The sequence below is a fragment of the Amblyomma americanum genome, chromosome 2 (genome assembly GCF_052857255.1).
Source record: "Amblyomma americanum isolate KBUSLIRL-KWMA chromosome 2, ASM5285725v1, whole genome shotgun sequence".
NCBI lineage: Eukaryota > Metazoa > Arthropoda > Arachnida > Ixodida > Ixodidae > Amblyomma > Amblyomma americanum.
In genome coordinates, this window is record NC_135498.1 from 224,780,551 (window position 1) to 224,795,461 (window position 14,911).

A 14,911-nucleotide genomic window follows, 5' to 3' on the forward strand; every position below is an offset into this window, starting at 1 on the left:
CAAAGAGAACCATAATGGCCGGCGCCTGGCGCGGGCGGAAGCCTTGGACCGCCATTTTGGGAGCAAACCAGGAGTCTTCTACGCGGACGCCTCCGGCCCGGACCACAGGGGATGGTAAACGGCCGCGGTCGTCCACGAGGGCAAAACAGGAGGCGGCCTTACTTTCAAGGCCCAGTCAGCAATTCACGCAGAAGAGGTTGCCATCGCTCTGCCAGCCTCCGAATCCTCCGCTAAATACATAATCACCGACTCGCGAGGGGCTTGTCGAAACGTCGAGCAAGGGTGGGCTGCTCCCTTGGCTTATCGCATCTATCAAAATTCTAGCCGAGGCTCGGATCCTGCGCACCGATTTCTCGTTTGGGCTCCAGGTCACCAAGGCCTCCACGGAAACGAAGCAGCCGACGCCGCAGCCCGCGCGCTCTCTCTCCGGGGATTTCCCACTGGACCCGACGCTGACCAGGACTCCGATTTTAATCCGGTTTACACTTTTAAGAAAATATGCGATTATTACAAATCCACGCATCAAACTCTTCCCACCCCGTGCAAAGGGCTGGGGAAGGCAACGAGCAGGTACTCCTGCACCTGCTCTTTAGCACGATGCTGTGCCCGGCAACTCTAAAGAATTTCAATCCTCAATTCGACGGGCGGTGCTCACACTGTGGGAGGTGTCTGACACCTACCACATAGTGTGGACCTGCCAGCAGAACCCATCCCTACCCCCTATCCGAAACCCCACCCGAGAGGACAGGGAGGCGACCCCTTCCGGCTGCTGCACCCACGAGGCCCACAGGGCCTTAACACAGCGCGCCTGGGCTCCGGCAACCGCCAATGAAGTGCCTGACTAGGAATCCCACCTAATGGTTGTAAGGGCGGGACCCTTTAGGTCACGACCCCCAATACCTCCCTCTATAATTAATAAATATTTTTCACCACCACTCGTCTTCTTCCATTGCTCCTTCTCTTTGTGCGAGTGGCCGCGCCATATCCTCCGCCGCAGCTGAGCCGCTAAGAGCATAGCGCATGCGTCCTTCCTTTTCTCAAAATCACCGGCATCTAGAAGGCTGTCAGCGTCAACGCCAATGAACACTGACAATTTATACAATTTATTGAGCTGGTGTCACCACTTCGAGCAATTTGCGTGCGCTCCCAGACGCCCTTAGAGCGTGTGGGGGAAGCGGTCTCGGTCACAAAGGAGATGCCCTCGACTCAGCGTGACAAGCTCAGCCGGAAACCAGCTACCAAGTGACAGGGGGTTGGTCGTTTGGTGCCCAGCTTTCGCCAGTCGTAAGCCAGAGAATGGGTCGGAGCCAAAGGTTCACAAACAAAACAAAGTTTATGCAGCAAAGAGACGATACAGAGGTTTCACAATCACTCTTACGAGCAGATACGAAGCGATTTACAAATGCAATGCTACTCGTGCAAAGTAACAATAAAGACAGATTACAATTGAACAGAATCTTTGCAGCTAAAGTGCACTAACGCAGAGAGACAAATAAACAAAACACAATTTGTTCACCGGGCCCTGCGACAGTCCGCCGACCTGAGGAGCACGACGGGGCCAATCCGCAGACTGGCACACGTTGCCTCGCTGGTTCGTGACTGGTCGAGTGGTGTTCTCCCGAGAGTCGAGAGGACGCGCTTCTCGGAAGCTTAAACGGCGGCTCGGGCTAACAGACAGCGGTTTTAAGCCCCTCATTTATTGGCGCAGATGGCGTCTGTTTGTTCTTCGCGCCAAGGCACGCGCGCACAAACACGCAGTATCAACTGCATCAGTTCTCCTTCTCGCGCCGGGCGCACGACACCACTGGTCGAGCGCGGAAACCGCCTTCCAGAAAAATCTCGGTCATTCTCTCGACGCGAAGTCATCGGCGCAAGAGCGAAGGGGAGAAGGTATAACTTTAGCACTAAACAAGGTTACCCCCTTTCCACCGACAACGAGTAGAAACTACTCCGATATTCTAGAGAAATCGACGCCGCGCGTGGCTATGGTTACTTTGGCGCCGAGCCCGCGAGCTTAGTGGAAAGGACAGCAGCAGCGGGGAAGGACGCTCTCAGGGGGTCCTTCCCCGCTGTTATATTGTTTTATTTTACAGCCCGCGGGCGCGATTGCTCACGCGCGGCGCCCTTTCTGATATGCGCCGAATTTTGTGACAATGCCCCTTCCTTTAAGAATATTGTGCAACAATATTCACAAAACACAAAATTCGCACGCACATGTTTGCGCTCACAGACTCAATTACGAATGCCAACATACACACATCAATACAATTATGTCTTCACGCACACAAAACTTGACAATTGGCAAAATTCAATACAAGCCATCACACGGCAATACATTAACACGACACAAATAGGGAGTATTCAAGTTCGATGCATGCTTGCGCCTATTCTTCCAGATTCGGCCTACACAGTGCGCTGGGGACGGGACTGCTTCCTTCAAGTTTCGGTCGCGCTTTTGATTCTCTTTCGCACGCGACTCTGGGTTTTCTTCCTGTCGCGCGTTCTCGTTTTCCTTTTTCTACAGAGGTTTTTCTTCCGAACGCGGTTTTGGCTAAGCTCTCCACTCGTACCCCTCTGAGTGTTTCTGCTCAGACTTCGAGCCCTTCCTCTTTTCCTTCGGCTACCACGTCTGTTGCGGACAGATTTAACGCCAGTTCGCTCATGACGGCTCCACGTTTCGTGTGTTTCTTCTTCTCGGCATGCGCTCTTCTGTTTGCGCTTCCGCTTCCACACTGAGTCCCTTCTGAAAGCTGGGCTCGTTGGTCTCAACTTCTTTCTAACTTTGCTGCGATGTTCGTGCAGCTTGCTTGCACCCGAATGAGCTGTCTTCAGCTTGGTTCTCTTTCGTCTTGCTTCCTTCCTCATTCTTCTTCGTAGCAAGGCCGTTTCCTTTTCATTTGCATCATTCGTGATTAGTTCTCGCCATGAAGCCACTGGTTTAGTCCCCTTTTGTTCTTCGAGGACTGAACTTTCTTCTCGGCTAGATGTTTTCTTTGTGGTCCATTATTTGACCTTGCGTCGTGTAGCGTGCTGAGGTCACGGCTCACCAGAGGTTGGAGGCGCATTCTCCTCACTTGCACTCAATTGTTCTTCAATTCCTTCCTTCAGATGGTCACTTTCAGTGCTGTCACAAAAAGGCTTTCCTTCTACCGCACATTCGGCTTCCCCACAAGAAGAAGGCACCTCGCTTTCCTCATCGGGAATGGCCTCCTCGCTGCTCGAGGGTTCACCGGGAACAGATTCCGGCTCTTCCCTGAAGGTGCTGTCCTCAACTGCATGTGCGTCGGAGCTTTCGCAATCTTTGACATTTGACTGTTCTTTCTCCCAGTCACTACTACAAAAATCAGGCGTGCAGTACTCTGATTTCTCGGTGAAGGTCCTGCTTTCTTCCTTACCTTCAGGCGCCTGCCCTAAGGTGCCCGCTGACTGAAGCGCCAGGCTGCCCTTCTCTTTAGTGCCTACTACCTCGGTAGTAGCTACACTCTCACATTCCTGAGGAAGCGACACTCTGGTCTGGTCCTCACCCTCTTCAATCTTAGCTGCGGGAACTGGCTGTTCCTCAACCAAACTCTCACTAGTGGAGCTAGTTACAACCTATTCCGTGGTTGCCGACAAATCAGACTCGTTAGTCTTCCACCCGGCCTCTCCGGGAATAAGCTTCGCAGGCTCCCTGACGTTGTTCAAACGCCGAACTTCAGCCCTCTTCCTCGCAAGGACTGCATACTCACTTTGGAATTCTCTTTATCGCTCCAAGGCGAGGTTTGCTGCTTCTCGTCTCTTCTGTCATTATCTATCTCTTTCTTCTCGTTCCCTTTGTCTCCCTCGGCGGCTTCTCTAGCGCACTACCTTTCTCTTTCTCTCTCTTCTCGAACCTCTTTCCATTTTTGCTCCACTCACTGAACAAGTTCAGCTCCCTTCAGACCCTTCTGAAGGCCTAGCTCGGCTATCGCCTTGAAATTCATTCTGAGCCTGAACTTTTCAGATGCAGCACATAACCTCTGCCCTGTGAACCTCTCCAACCGGTTCAGCGCGGCACCTCACTATATCGCTCTGCTGCTAAACACTCGTTTACGACCTCTTCGTAAACTCCTTCCGACTCTTTCTCCATTTTCTGAGCTTACAAAGCACCAAACGTCCTGTCGCGGACGCCAGAATATGTCACCACTTCGCATACTTTTGCGTGCGCTCCCAGACACCCTTAGAGAGCGGGGGGTAGCGGTCTCGGTCACAAAAGAGATGCCCTCGACTCAACATGGCAAGCTCAGTCGGAGACCAGCTACCAAGTTACAAGTGGGTTGGTCGTTTGGTGTCCAGCTTTCGCCGGTCGCAAGCCAGAGAATGGGTCGCAACCAAAGGTTCACAAAATGAAACAAAGCTCATACAGCAAAGAAACGATACAGAGGATTTCACAATAACTCTTACCAGCAGATACGAAGTGATTTACAAATACAATGTTACTCGTGCAAAGTAACAATACAGAGAGATTACAATTCAACAGAATCTTTGCTGCTAATGTACACTTACGCAGAGAGAGACAAATAACCAGAACACAATTTGTTCACCGGGCCCTGCGACAGTCCGCCGACCTGAGGAGCACGACGGGGCCAATCCGCAGACTGGCACACGTTGCCTCGCTGGTTCGTGACTGGTCGAGTGGTGTTCTCCCGAGAGTCGAGAGGACGCGCTTCTCGGAAGCTTAAACGGCGGCTCGGGCTAACAGACAGCGGTTGTAAGCCCCTCATTTATTGGCGCAGATGGCGTCTGTTTGTTCTTCGCGCCAAGACAGGCGCGCACATACACGCAGTATCAACTGCACAGGCTCCTTCTCCTTCTCGCGCCGGGCACACGACCCCATTGGTCAAGCGCGGAAACCGCCTTCCAGAAAAATCTGGGTCATTCTCGCGACGCGAAGTCATCGGCGCAAGAGAGAAGTGGAGAGGGTATAACTTTAGCGTTGACAAGGTTACCCCCCTTTCCGTCGACAACGAGTAGAAAATACTTCGATATTCTAGAGAAATCGACGCCGCGCGTGGCTATGTTTACTTTGGCGCCGAGCCGGCGAGCTGAGTGGAAAGGACAGCAGCACACGCAAAGTCATGCGCTCTCCGGGGGTCCTTCCCCGCTGTTTTGATTTATTTTACAGCGCGTGGGCGCGATTGCTTACACGCTGCGCCCTTTCTTTCTAATATGCGCCGAATTTTGGGACAGCTGGTATGTTTTTCTTTCCTTATTGCCGCTGGAAAAAAAGCAAAATACAATTAGGTGGTATCTTAAACAAGAACACACCCCATAGAACCCTAGATAATATATGATTCGTAACACACTGATCTATTAACCCATTCGCTTCAGCGGCTTCGACGGCCGTTCCCGCGAGCTGTTCCGAGCAACCTTCGGCGCCACGGACTGCCGCGTATGGCGTTGTAAAAAAACCTCCATAACTCCGGCTCTTGCCTCCGTCGTGAACACTTTGATTTATTTTGTTTGGGAATGATTTCCGGAAGCACTGCACTCAGTGTACCTTGCGAGTGTGGAAGATCTTGAAGCAGACGGGCATCTTAAGTGCTACTCCACCGTCACTCTCATCGTCGTCACTTTCTTGGTCCGAGGTAGCTTCTGGATCGTCACCACAGTCACTTTCATCACCGCTGTGGAACACCAGCTCGAGAATTTCCTCGCACGTGGGGGCTTTCTTCTGTCGGGACGCCATGCTCGAGACGCAGCAAACGAGTCAATAAAGTAGCGGGGACGCCAACTTCTTTTTTTCAACAACCAAGCTCAAAAATAGCGCACAGGTATGTCCCTCTGGTGTTAAAAAAATGAAACAACCCAACAACAGTGTAGAGAGGCCATCAACACGTCAATACCGAAGCTACAAACTAAGACAAGAGGCATGGCTAGATACATGCATTTTGAAGACCGCGCACTATCTAAATTATTTCGATAGTTTCAGTAACTGGGGACTGGCGACTAAGCAATCAATGTTCCAAGACATTTCGCAGCAATCGATTCGTAGTGGATGCAAACCACATGTCGCAAGAAAACATTTTTCGAGAGCATTGCAGATACCGTGGCTCCCTGCCTAACACCCGTCCTTATTGAAAAATTATTACCAATTTTATGAATGTCCTTCACTATTTTTACATTACGGTCGTCTACTCCCTGATTCCCTAATGCCTGCCTGACAGTACACGTTTTGGCAGACAGATCATTTCTTGCATTGTAAGGCGGGGGTTTATTCTAAAATGCTGGGAAGATGGGTGGAGCGGCGAAAAAGTCTGAAGGCAAACCAGGTCGGGCACAGACATTCTGTGGCGATTGCAATACAGATGAGACACAGGGCCACCTTCTTAGTTGTCATGAGTCATCTGCTTTGTCTGTGTCATCTTCTTTGCAATCACCTCCGGAGGGAAGAGCCATCCTGGTGACTAACGGCGACTGTAAGATTGCGGGGTTCTAGTAAGGCTAGAGACGCAGGATGTGAATTGTGTCGCGGACGTGGCGGCAAAGACGCGGTAGGGACCGTTGTACTTGGAGAGAAATTTCGAGGACAGTCAAGGAGTACTTGTCGGTATCCAGAAATGCACAAGTGTGCCAGGAGAGAAGTGCGATGGGGTGTGAGTGTTGTCATGGCGGAAGTTTTGACAATGCTGGGTGCCAGTCTTAAGTGACCGGGCGATTTGGTGACAATCGTCTGTGTGTTGCGCGGCTTCGGAAACAGGAGTATATAATCGGAGGCGCCAGTTTGGTATGTTAGAATGCTGTCTCTTGTAGCAGACGGATGACGGCCGTAAAGAAGAAAGAAGGGAGAGACGCCAGCACGGGACGGACTGCTGAGCGGCGTAGGCAAAAGTCGCATAAGGAAGGGCGAGAACCCGTTTCGAGTGGTTGGATGCAACATACATATAAAGAGCATGTCCCCGAGGGTGCAGTGAAATTGCTTGGTGAGGCCATTGGTCTGCGGATGGTAGGCAGAGGTGGCTCGATATATTGCCGCAAATCTTTGTAGCGTTTGTTCATTCTTCAAAGCTGACAGCATGCCACTTTATCGCTTCGTTTACGATGCAAGACACAACCATATTTATCTCGATTGATCGCATCCAGGCAGAGCTGATTCTATTTTGCTCCAGATTGCTCTAGTAACTTCGCATGCTTTATCTCAAAAGTTCACTATAAGTTTCAAACTGAGCGCGGCCGACAGCGGCGGGCATTCCGATCGATGACCGCCGAGCACGCTTGTCGTTACGCCGCCGCCGAGTGATTCAGTTCTTTGTGGGAGCTACTCAGCCCAAATAAGATTTTGTTTAGACACCATTTTCGCAGCATTTCTGCTCTCCTACTGCAGTCACCACCTCGTGGGATCTAGTAGAGGTGCGAGGCAGCCTTCCATGTATGGACACCCCCTTTAAGTCGTGACGCCAGCCGTCGGCGCTTAGCACCGGAAAAAGAGCCAGCAGCTCACCGAGCTAGCCGACGTCTCCAGGGCCCGGATTACGGAACTCGCTCCGACCGCTCTACAATTGAGAGCGCTCTAAAATGCCCGCTCCTATTGGTCGCCGGCGCCATTTTGAAAAGTTGCGTCACGGGAAGCTGCAATGGCGTCACGGACAAGAAAAAACGCATGACGTTGAACACCTAATTATGCCCGCGGTTTTAGACTGTTTTTTGCGACCGCGAAGAGTCGGTCTACAGAGTTTTAGAGGGAAAATGGCGGCGGCGTCGTCTGCTGTTTATTGGTGGCGGAGGCGGCAACGTCGGCGCCAGCAACGGCGAAGGACGGTGTACGAGGACGCGTATGACTTGCCGGACGAGCTGTTCCGTCGGTTATTTCGACTCGATAAGGAGAAAGTGGAGTGGTTGTGCGGCGAACTTGCAGACGAACTGCGAGGCGTACGGACGAGCGTTTTGTCGGTGCGGCGGCAGATGCTGTGCGCTCTCCGTTTTTTTGCCTCCGGGGGCTTTCAAGTGTGCGTCGGCAACGAGCAGACCGTCGGCCTCGCACAACCGACGGTGAGCAAGTGCGTGCGGCGTGTGGCTGAGGCCATCTGCAAAGTCGGCGCACAGAAGGGATGGGTGCGTTTCCCGGCGCACCCCGAGGAAAAAGCTGCAGCGAAGGCGACCTTCCTTCCCCGCGGCACCATCCCCGGCGTCGTCGGCTGCGTCGACGGCACGCTGATTGCCATAAAAGCGCCGCGGGGAGACCCAGCAAACCGGGCAGCATTCTGGAGCCGCAAAGGATACTACGCGATGAACACCATGATCGTGAGTTGACTGGCTTTCTGACCGCATGGGTTCGAAAGCCGCGACCTCGACAGTGGAAGTTCACGTCCAAGATTGTCTGCCTGTGTTTCTCGCAGATCTGCGACGCAGACATGAAGATCCTTGCGGTCGACCCTCGCTGCCCGGGGTCTTGTCACGATGCCTTTTCTTGGCGCTACTCACGGCTGCGTCGGAAGGTGGAGCACGGGCTGCTGGAGGATGGAGAGTTTCTTCTGGGTAAGCAGCACTTCGACAGCACGTATTAAGCTACAGCAGTGGCTCATACCTAAAAGAGGCGGGTTATAACATGGATGACATGCAATAATATGATGTATCGTATTTATTTTTGTGTATTTACTGTTACTGCTGGTGCAGAGGCACAAGAAACATTGTTATAAAGAGAATCGTATTTCAAGCGTAAAACACCAAGGCAGAAGAGGTGTGCACATCGTTATTGTCGTGTAAGATATCACAGTACATCATTAACCTAGAAGGCTGTGCTTACAGAAGTACCCCTTAGTCATGAATATTCTGCATGCCTATGAATTCTGGTTCAGCATACTGGCTTTGAGCTGCTTGATATGAATCATTTATTACATAGGCAACAACACACTTCACTGCAAATTTTGGTCGTGCAGGAGACAGTGGATATCCACTGGAGCCGTGGCTGCTCACACCAGTCTCAGGGCATCCTGGTGCAAACACCGCAGAAGGGCAGTACAACGCAGCACACGCCTCAATGCGATGTGTTGTGGAACGCTGCATTGGTGTTCTCAAAAGCCGCTTCCGGTGCCTTCAAAGGTAACGGACACTCCACTACGAGCCGGAGCGGGCGGTGGTCATCATTGCAGCGTGTGCTGCGTTGCACAACATCTGTCTTGAAGAAGCCCTGGCTGCAGACGAAGACGAAACTACTGATGACCCTGACAACAATGGACCACCTCTGCTTGCCGGGTACTTGGCGGGGACAGGATCCCGCATGACCTACCTGCGTGGTAGAGCCATGCGAGACAGTATAATTGGCCTCTTTGGCACAACCCGTCCGCAGAGGCAAGCACACCTGCAGATGGTGCGGCGACAGCAGCAGCGGCAATAGCAGCACCACCGGCAGTAAGCCCTAGACCATCTGGCAGCTGTGGCTGCAATGACTCGCCGTGCTGGCATGGCGAGTTGTCGTAGCCACTCTTGCTACGGGCAGTGCCATTGCCCTCTGTTAGTGCGTGAGCCCCTGTGTGATATGATGCCCTTGGCCACTGGTAGCCACGTTCCAGCATTTGTAAATTACTTTTTCTTACGTGTGCTTGAAAGCCTCCAGTGTCAAGATATGAAGTGCACACACCAACTGCTGCTCCACCGGCAGTGGTCACCAGTACGCCTTTCAGTGCATCAGAAAGCTTGCCACACAGCTACTGCACTTTCTCCTTCTCAAGTCGAAATACACGCCGAAACAGCTCGTCCAACAAGTGAAATGCATCCTTGTACACCGTCTTTCGCCGTTGCTGACGTCGACGTGCCCATTTAGGCAAACAGTTGCTTGTGGTCACTATGTGTTTGATGAATGTGCACGAGGGAAAAGTGTGGTGTGGAGACTGCTAGGAACCAGTAAAGCGTTTGTTTTTGCACCACGTTTATTCATTGGTCACAATAATTTTTTTCGCCACAGCTGTTCATACTAGTTTCCCAACTGTAACACACAGCAGGGAAACAAAAGCATGCAGCATCAACAGTGATTTGCATATGCCTTGTCGAGTGCTGAGCAGAGATTGCACAAGAACAGTTGTATCTTACACTGTGGCCAAACGGGCGAGTTGGCTGTACATTTTTAAGGCGAACAGTGCGAAAGACATAGCCGGAAAGCACAGGAAACACAAGATGAGCACTCGTCCTATGTTTTCTTTGCTTTCCGTCTAAGTCTTACACGCTGTTTGCCCCTTAAAAAAAAAAGCTTCATCTTGACTGCCAGCTTGAATGCTAGTAATCACAGGTTTGGCATGTTGTGCATACTTGTAGGCCCGATGTAGCCCTGGTTTGCACTTTGCTGAAACACATTACATAACTCGTGGAATGCACAGCAAGTGCTACACAAGACATTGCTCTTCGTAGATTTTACTGGACTAAAAAATCATGTTACGTGTAAAAGACACACGAGTATCACAGACGATGATGCCAACATGGCTGCGTTTGAAGTTGTAAAGGGACCCACAAACGAGAGACATTAACATTGTTGCATCATACCTTTAAAGGCGGAGCTCAAGCATCCGCCAAATTTTTTTTTGCCTGCATTCAACACTAGTTCAGAAGCGACTTTGGACGAATGCTGGCAAGCCTCATTTTTCCTCGTGTCTACTGAGGATAGAACATGTTACAATGCACACAATGGACACTTTACGGAAAAGCAGGAAAAGTAATGCGAAAAAAAAACGACCCAGGAACATGCAAACAACCTTAACAGACACAAAATCGAAGTGTTCAAAATTTATCCAGAATCCCCATATTATGATGCCCTTCATAACTACAGTCACTTCAGAACAACTTTGCCCCACATATTGCACTTGCCCAGATATTGCAATGAAAGAAAACAAGCACTAGAAATTGCACCTTGTGCACCTGCCACAGCTGCAGGTAAACATTTGAAATGAATGGGAAATAAAAGAGTATAGGAGGCTTTCACACCTGGCAGAGCTTAAATTACATAACTGGAAGAAAATAAACAGTGTGAAGCATCCGGGCCTGCAGAGCTTACAAGAAATAAAAAAATGATGCAATGGCACATGGCAGAGATGATCTTGAATAAATACAAAAACAGAAACCTGACAGAGAAGCAGACAATGTAAATAAACAAACACATAAAACAGAAATTTTAACAAGCAAACTAAAAATAGTTCAATGAGTCTGCACCTGGCAGAGAAGTAAATAATGTTCTTGAATAAATATAAACATATGAAGATGTTCTTTCATAAAAATAAAAACAAGCAAATAATGCACATAAATATGAACAATTCAATGTGGTGCAGGTGGCTCAAGCTGCTTTTGTGAGATTAGCGTCAGTAGGTTCACATTCTGGATGAGCAGCTCTTGCTGACCATTTGACGCCTGCACAGCATCTGTCACCTCCCATATGGCCTGCATGTAAAAATACTACCAATTACAAATTATTACTGACAACCAATTTTGAGATCTCGCTTAAGCTTTATGTAAAATTTCAGGTGCTGGGATATTTTGGACAAAGTATGGCTGTAGAAGACTCGTGTCAGTTTCATAAACTCAGCTGTCCCAACCACCTCCCACAAGAGGCGTCAAAACAGAAGTAGAGGTGCTCAAAAGAGAGCACTGATATTCATGCTTCAGGTGACGGCTTCGACTCTTCAAAGTGCAGTGTGCGCAGCGAGTACACACCTCCAGCATGCTTTGCTGAAAAGCAGCGTCCTGGCGGTTCCGGGCGTCAGTAAGGGAATCCAAACGATGCGATTCGTACAGCATCTGGCGCAGCACCTTATTGGCCCCATCGTCTCGCCGTCGCTTCCCAAGAAGGCTAGGCGTGGCACGCGTTGAGGGCTGCAGTGGGGGCTCTGGTGAGGGCTGCGGCGAGGGCACCGTTGTAGCTGTCGGGAAAGAAAATGTGCTCATCACGTGGTGGAATACGCAAAACATTTGGTACAATGTGTTAGAGGACTTGACATAAATATACAGGACAGCAATCTTGGGCAGCATTGTAGTAGCATATTTCATGTGCACATTTGCTAGACTGCTAGGAGATGTCACAGCCTCACTGCAAGAGAAATAAACATTCTGCACTGCGTGGCAAAGCCACAGAGAGATAGTTTTGTGTGTACTGTAGAATCACTGCAGTATTTTGGCTACTGCTGCAAATGCTGCCAGAGAGTATAGTGCTATTACTTTCAATCAGCTGCCAGAAAGGGTAGTATGGAGCTTGAATAATGGAAAGCCAACTCACGGTCTGTGGGGCTCCGTGTGTCTTGTCGACAACTTGCTGAGGCTCCCCGTTCATCTCCTCTGCTGTAACAGGGTAAAAGGTGCGGCTGATTGGTACTGGCAAACCATGAAACTAAAAGAGCACTAGCAAAAGAGAAGCAATCAATAATGCTCAACCACTTGTCTATGCATTCCTGCACCTCCTCCGAGACTAAAATACACCACAGATGGAATAAATAGTGCTAGCAAGGCGCAAAGCAAAGACATCATGTTTTTAAACGGCCGACCCCTTGTTGTTGAGAATCGACGCAAGCTGGATCCACAGCTCGCGCTTTTCAACAGCTGTGTATGAGTTTGTTAGGTCGGCAGAAGCCCGAGCCAAGAGCGGATGGCTCTCCACAAACTCTATTATGATAAGCTCTTGCTCGCTCGGCATTCTTCGTGTTGGCGCCATATCGAGACTATAATTCCCGCTTAGAGAATTGCAGCAGCGAACACAGCGGGGAAAACAAACAGGGAATAGTTTCTGCTCCTCTTTTCGAAAGCAGGGAATAACAGGGAAAAACCTTTGCTCTGAGTTCGGGCTAATATGTTTTTACAGGAACATATGCGTGCGCTGCGCTGCAGCAACTTATAGCACAGCCAAGAACGACCGAAAACGAGCAAGGTTGTTAGCGTGCGCCCAACCGCCTTGCTTGGTTCTTGCTCCTTCCCAACTGAATCATTTGTGCCAGACGTTTATGAAGCCAAAAAAGTTGGTGCCGTGCTTCGTGGACGCCTTGTATTTGCTAAAGTGAAAGAAACAGAACCCAAATCATATACTTGGCATGTGGCATCTTTAAACCAATAACACAGGCTTACCTCAAGTTGTCTTCGTCGATTTTCGGGCCCGACGTTTCGTGCAGGTTCCTTTCTGGAGGCCCGTGACCTTCACTGGCTTCGATAATTGTTATCCGCTCACTTTGGACAACCAAATAGAACCTTGATTTCAGACGACGCGTAAAAAAGCAGGAACTAGCCGTGGGATCAGCTGTTTTTTAGAAGGCCGCCATGTTCAGTGTTTACATCTGCCAGCGCGCCCTCATGGCAACAAAACTTACCCACGAAAGCAGTTATTTGCAAAAGTGAATGTCCTTCTTGTTTTACTTCATGGCAGTGAGAGTGAAATACACTTTTATGAAAGAATAAAACAATGTTTATTTTATTCACTGCGTATTCTTATAAAAAAGTTAGCATACGGCCCCTTGCCGTGCAAATTGGCCTCTTGTCGTGCAAATAAACTCTACCGGGGCGGCACCCTACTAGCCATTGGTTGATTCCGCGTTCCGTCACGCGTTGACGTCTCGCCTTGTCGTCATGCTGTCGTCATTTTGACGTAACGCTCTACAACTTTGGAGCGAGTTCCGTAATTCGGGCCCAGGCAGAGCAGCCTGAGTTTAGAAGCTTGCGTCACCACGCCAGATAGCGAAACGACGCTGTTCCGAGCACCGCTATCTCGCCAAAGATGTCGACTACTTGATTCATATTGCAGCGAAGAAGCACACACACACAGAGAAGGAACACGCTGCAATATGAATCAAGAATGTTACCAACTTGCCCAAAAACGTGTTTTACTCAAGTATATTTCTTCTGCAGTGGGCCCTTCTTTCTGTGTAAAAAAAAAGCAGCGTTCGTCCGTGTTTTTTGCGTGTTCCTTCTCTGTGTGTGTGCTTCTTCGCTGCAATATGAATCAAGAATGTTACCAACTTGCCCAAAAACGTGTTTTACTCAAGTATATTTCTTCTGCAGTGGGCCCTTCTTTCTGTGTAAAAAAAATTGCAGTGTTCGTCCGTGTTTTTTGCGTGTTCCTTCTCTGTGTGTGTGTGCTTCTTCGCTGCAATATGAATCAAGAATGTTACCAACTTGCCCAAAAACGTGCTTTACTCAAGTATATTTCTTCTGCAGTGGGCCCTTCTTTCTGTGTAAGCAGCGTTCGTCCGTGTTTTTTGCGTGTTCCTTCTCTGTGTGTGTGTGCTTCTTCGCTGCAATATGAATCAAGAATGTTACCAACTTGCCCAAAAACGTGTTTTACTCATGTTGACTACGATCAGACTGCAGCAACCGCGTGTGCTGCCAACTTTCAATGGATCCCTAGGCGAAAACCCCGAAGAATGGCTGGACCAATTTGAGCACGTGGCGTCATTCAACAATTGGGGCACTGCGGCTAAAATAGGGCACGTCTTTTTCGCACTGGAGGGCTCAGCACCCGCGTTGTATGGAAACCACGAGTCTTCCTTAAAGATATGAAGGCTATTAAAGAGTGAACTTTTGAAGACATTCACCACTATCGTGAGGAAAGACAGAGCCGAACGACTCCTCCCTTCCCGGATCCAGCTTCCGAATGAGCCCGTACGCGATTACGTGGAAGAAGTGAAGCCGCGCTGATCGCGATATAACTGAAGAAAAGAATGCTCAGTTTTTAATGCACGGCGTCAAAGAACAACTGTTTACCAGCCTCGTCCGGCAGCCGCCAAGAACCGTCGAGTAATTCACGCAAGAAGCTGCACCATCGAGAAGACCCTCGACGTCCGGGCTCAGCAGCACAATCACCTTTCCTCAGTCTGTGCAATCCGCCCGGACACGACGACCACCACCAGCGACCACTTGCGGGAAGTGTTCCGTGAAATCGTCCGCGAGGAGCTACGCCGATTACTGCCATCCTCCCCACAGACACAAGCAACGA

At 49.9% G+C, this 14,911-nt stretch overlaps 2 protein-coding genes across 4 annotated transcripts in view; both read right to left on the reverse strand.

The window, feature by feature from the left end:
- Positions 1-14,911, reverse strand: part of LOC144120388 (uncharacterized) — a 340,433-nt gene that overhangs the window by 224,698 nt on the left and 100,824 nt on the right. The gene's annotated exons all lie outside the window — the stretch shown is intronic.
- Positions 10,851-13,453, reverse strand: LOC144119479 (uncharacterized). 3 transcript variants are annotated; one of them, XR_013312384.1, is made up of 4 exons: positions 13,051-13,453; positions 12,212-12,273; positions 11,653-11,858; positions 10,851-11,379 (listed from the first exon to the last, which is right to left on the reverse strand). XR_013312384.1 is itself a non-coding variant. In XM_077652078.1 (3 exons), exons 2-3 carry the CDS (start codon positions 11,983-11,985, stop codon positions 11,257-11,259), a joined length of 456 nt encoding a protein of 151 aa, XP_077508204.1. In that variant the 5' UTR covers positions 11,986-12,273; positions 13,051-13,453; the 3' UTR covers positions 10,851-11,256. The 3 variants fall into 3 exon arrangements, 1 of the variants encoding a protein (XP_077508204.1); XM_077652078.1 differs by having other exon boundaries at positions 11,653-12,273; XR_013312385.1 differs by lacking the exon at positions 10,851-11,379 and having other exon boundaries at positions 11,392-11,858.

Coding starts and splice junctions, on each gene's coding strand:
- LOC144119479 (XM_077652078.1), bottom strand. CDS start 11,985: ATGAAATATGCTACTACAATGCTGCCCAAGATTGCTGTCCTGTATATT. Junction 11,380..11,652: donor TTCAGCAAAGCATGCTGGAG/GTGTGTACTCGC, acceptor TTTTACATGCAG/GCCATATGGGAGGTGACAGA.